A 4301-nucleotide genomic window follows, 5' to 3' on the forward strand; every position below is an offset into this window, starting at 1 on the left:
AGAAACCTCTGGACGTCATGCTGTCCTCTGCCAACCTGGACTCAATGTGAAGTCAAGGCAGATGCACTGATGAGGAGGGTTTTCTGAGAAGAGGCCAGTAAAACCGGAGACGTTATCAGCAGCAGCAGGAAAAAAGTTCTGGCTTCAGATTGAGGACAGCAGAACTGCAAAATTTAATGTTTTGAATAAAAATTCACTTCATGGAAACACGGCAGGAAAAAAAAAACAAAAAAGTTTTTTGATAAAAAGTGAGGATGAGGTGTTTTCCGGCCATATCAAAAACAGCAATGCATTTTGTAAAACTGCAACGGAAACACTTTTTGACATCCCACAAATCACATGTTCAACAACAGCATGTTACTACAGGCAGAAACTATGAAGGAGACGACAGGAAGTGGTTGGAGGATGATGTGTTAGTGACCCGTCGCATGAATAAACTTATCCACGTGTGATTTTCATTTTGTTTTGTATTTAACGGCAAAACTGAAATTGTGTTTTTTCAATATTAGAGGAATATTAGCTTCATTTCCATTAGGAATGTGTGCACAACTTTGTTAATATTTCTTTAAACTAATTAATTTAAAATGGTCATTTAACTGGTGTTTTGGTCACATTCATGTTTCCTAAATCAGATCTGATACCAAATATTTCATTCCTGTGCTTAACCAATAAAGACTGCAGGATCCTTAAATTAATACAAATTCCTTCAATTTGTATTAATTTGTTCAGACATTTTGAAAAATGTCTGAGCAGAATGTTTAATAAATGTCTAATAAAATTAATTATGAGAATTTTATTCATACAAACTGAATCAAGAATTATAATTCTTGTAACTTAAAATAGGTAGTTATTAACTTGATAATCTGAGTTGAGATAATAGTGAAATGTGTTTTTGTTAAACTAGGCATAATGTGAAATTATTTTGTGGTTTAAATTATAGAACACAAGATTAATGAGATACATAAAGACATTTAAAAATATTTCAACTTGTCTCTTGTTCAATCAATGTGATAAATCTTCACATTTGGATTAAAACAAAAACACTTTATTATAGTTGACCTAACTTCCATTTTTAAAGCAGCAGGAAAACGATCACTTTCAATTTAAACCATTTTCACATGAATTTATTTTCAGTTTAGACTCTGATTAAAACATATTTTAAAAAGCACATTTAAAGCAGCCGCCAGCGGCCGTCGGGTTTATTGGGGCAATTAGTCTGCAGGGAGGTTTTAAAACTCAGCACCAACAGCAGCGAGAGTCACTGCAGCTGGACGCTGTCAAGGTAAAAATAAAAACTCTCACATATAAATCATAAACATTCTGCTCTGATTTCTTCTAATGACAAAACAAATCAATATAATTAGCTAATTATGATCTATTTTATATACTGTTTCACTAAGTCTTCAACAGTTATGTTCTTGGACAGTCTGATTACATGGACCGGCGTCAGATTGTTAATCAGGCCTCTTTGGCTGTAATCTGTGTAAATTAATTCACTTTTTGTCCATTAGTTGAATAAAAAGGAGTTAATTTCTTTACCTCTGTAGGACAAATGTGACATATTTTTACTCTCCAGTTTATGTCTTCAGAACTGTGTTTATTTGCATTAATTTTCATTATTTTAATGAAATTTACATTGAATGTTTATAACATGGTTTTATGTTTAAGAGATGAAAACATTAGTTTGTTTTTAAGACAAATCTGCAGCACAGAGACGGAAAAAGTTTCAGCCCTTTAATTTAAGTGACTTTACTGCCCTCTGCAGGCTGATGGGTGGAGCTGCAATATTTCCCTGCGTTTATTTGTCTTGCTGTGCAGCCTGGGGTGTTTTCAGAAACAAATCCTGTTTTTAATGCAATTTGTATCCAGATGAGGAGCCGTGTCCCCGCTGTTGTCCTGGCAGTTCTGCAGCTCTGCAGTCCGGCGCTGCAGTCCGACCCGCTGCTGCAGTCCGACCCGCTGCTGCAGTCCGACCCGCTGCTGCAGGGCACCAAAGAAAAACCAAGCAGTGAGTTGATGTCATCATTTATTGGGTGGCAGCCAGCTTAATTTACTCAATTACATTTAGTTGAGCACCATTTTGGGAAAAAAATTGCTTTTAGGTGTATTTTTACTTTGCAGCATGTTTGGTATCTGGACAAATTCAAAGCAGCTGAATTCTCAAATCTGCAAAACACAAACTCCTCAAAGGATCTTAGATTCAGCATAAACTTTTTAAAGTGATTTTTGTGATCAGTAATATTTTGTTTGAGTGTCAAAACTTTGAATGCCACTAAAGTCAGACCCGGTTTAACAACCTCTAGTCCAGACTAAAGTCCTGATCTGTGCGGTATAAAGGCCAAAAAAACATATAAACTGACCCCGTTTTAATATGAATGAGGAAGTAACACTAAAACCAAAATTTATCAAGGAGTTGGACAAATTGTGATGTGGAATAAATCTAAGAAAAATATAAAACAGCGACTTTTTACGGAACAGAAGATTTTTTTCTATACTCAACTTTCTTTTTTTCATCCAAAACTTTAAAATCTGACTTTGAATTTACTTTCTTCATATTTTCTTATCTGAACACCCAAGTTACCAAGTGTGACCACTTCCTACATCTTTCATCTTTTTTCCCAGAGTTATGGCTGAACCCATCCTTTGAAAACGTGATCCCGTCCCGAAGAGTCAGCAACCTTCCAAAGATAGGAGAGATGTTTGGAACCAAGAAGACCTCCCACTCCTTACCCATGTTTAGCGAACATGTCAACCTGAAGTGGGTGGCGTGGAGTGGATCCCTCCCAGATGGCGCTGTTGGGATCTTTAACGGTTACACTGAGCGGACCGACTATGTGTGCAAAGTCAACTGTGAGGCCGGTTTCTACAGTCCCAGCAAAGGAAGTTCCTGCCAGTACCCCTTCGCTGACAAAGAGTACGCATCCTCCAAGTTCGAGGTGCTGGTCAACGTGGACCACTTTGAGTTCCTGATGTGGGTTGAAGATTCATACGGTTCGGTTCCTCAGTACTCCATTAGAACCTGCCCCAACTCAGACATCTTTGTGGGTAAAAACAAGTACGGACTCGGCAAAATTGTGACAAGACACGAGGCGTTCTTCCTGCCCTGGGAGGGCGATGAGTACTGGTATAAGAAGTACCAGGTGCTTGTCATCAACCGAGACCTCTACAGCCAGCACATCTCCCACGTGGAGTACGCCGTCGACCGGATGGAGCTGTTCCACCATCCGCCAGAAGCCCTGAAGCTCACCAAGGTCACCAACCTGGGGTGCCAAGACGTGGAGAAGACCGTAACACTGGAGAAGACCACCACGGTTAGGAAGACCTGGAACATCGGCAGGGAGACCCGGAACGGCTCCGTGTCCACCATGACGGCCAAAGTGCCGATCCTGGCCCCGGGGAACGTGGACTTCACCAAGGAGCAGACTGTGACCTTCTCAGAGGGCACCGCCACGGTGGAGTCCATCAGTCACACGGTGTCCGTGGTGCTGACGGTCCCACCCAACCACTCCTGTGCTGTGAGGATGGACGGCCGGAAGATGACGGCGAACATCCCGTTCACAGCCAGGCTGAGCAGGACCAACCACAACGGAGAAACCCACTGGACCTCCATCAGCGGCAGCTACGACGATGTGAGCGTTGGCGAGATCAGCGCTGTGGTGGAGAGGTGTCAGCCGGTGACGGACGCACCGCCCTGCTCCCCGAAGCAGAGATCAGGCTGATTATGAAATAAAACAAAAACATGTCTCTCTACATTTACCTACCTTCTAAGACAAAGTTTAATTAAATAAAGGATTCACAATATCACCATGTTATCAGTGTCTTTGAATTAAAGTCTTGGACGTACCAAGTCCTAAAGATGAGGTCAAATCTGGTCTGGGAACTGTAAGTTAAGTTACACTGTAAAACATTAGTTTGGTCTAGTTAGCCTGCCGTAGAGAAAAAAATGGGATAAAAAATAAATTTTTCAAAGTATTTTCACCATGTTATTCATCCAACTGTAGAAGTCAGCGTTCCAAACTAAACACTTACTTCACAACCTAAATATTTAGTGTAGACACTACATATTTACTAACCTTTTGTTTACAAACATCCATCCATCCATCCGTCCATCCATCCATCCATCCATCCATCCATCCATCCATCCATCTTCTTCCTCTTATCCTGGTCGGTTCGTGGGGTCAGCAGCTTCAGTAGGGAGGTCCAGTCTTCCCTCTCCAGTCTCTTTTTCCAGATCCTCCAGGAATCCCAAGGCGTTCCCAGGAATCCCAAGGCGTTCCCAGGCCGGCAGAGAGACATCGTCC

The 4301-nt window shown here is 41.1% G+C and overlaps 1 protein-coding gene across 1 annotated transcript; it reads left to right on the forward strand.

The window, feature by feature from the left end:
* Positions 1-1236: 1236 nt before the first annotated feature.
* Positions 1237-3959, forward strand: LOC122828519 (natterin-3-like). Its single transcript, XM_044112137.1, has 3 exons — positions 1237-1282; positions 1870-2008; positions 2623-3959. Exons 2-3 carry the CDS (start codon positions 1870-1872, stop codon positions 3717-3719), a joined length of 1236 nt encoding a protein of 411 aa, XP_043968072.1. The 5' UTR covers positions 1237-1282; the 3' UTR covers positions 3720-3959.
* Positions 3960-4301: the final 342 nt, after the last annotated feature.

This window comes from Gambusia affinis, linkage group LG03, assembly GCF_019740435.1.
Source record: "Gambusia affinis linkage group LG03, SWU_Gaff_1.0, whole genome shotgun sequence".
NCBI classification, from domain to species: Eukaryota; Metazoa; Chordata; class Actinopteri; order Cyprinodontiformes; family Poeciliidae; genus Gambusia; species Gambusia affinis.

Excerpts from the sequence above, each read along its gene's own strand:
- LOC122828519 (XM_044112137.1), top strand. The coding sequence starts at position 1,870 with ATGAGGAGCCGTGTCCCCGCTGTTGTCCTGGCAGTTCTGCAGCTCTGC. Across the intron at positions 2,009-2,622 it reads CACCAAAGAAAAACCAAGCA|AGTTATGGCTGAACCCATCC; the intron begins GTGAGTTGATGT and ends CTTTTTTCCCAG.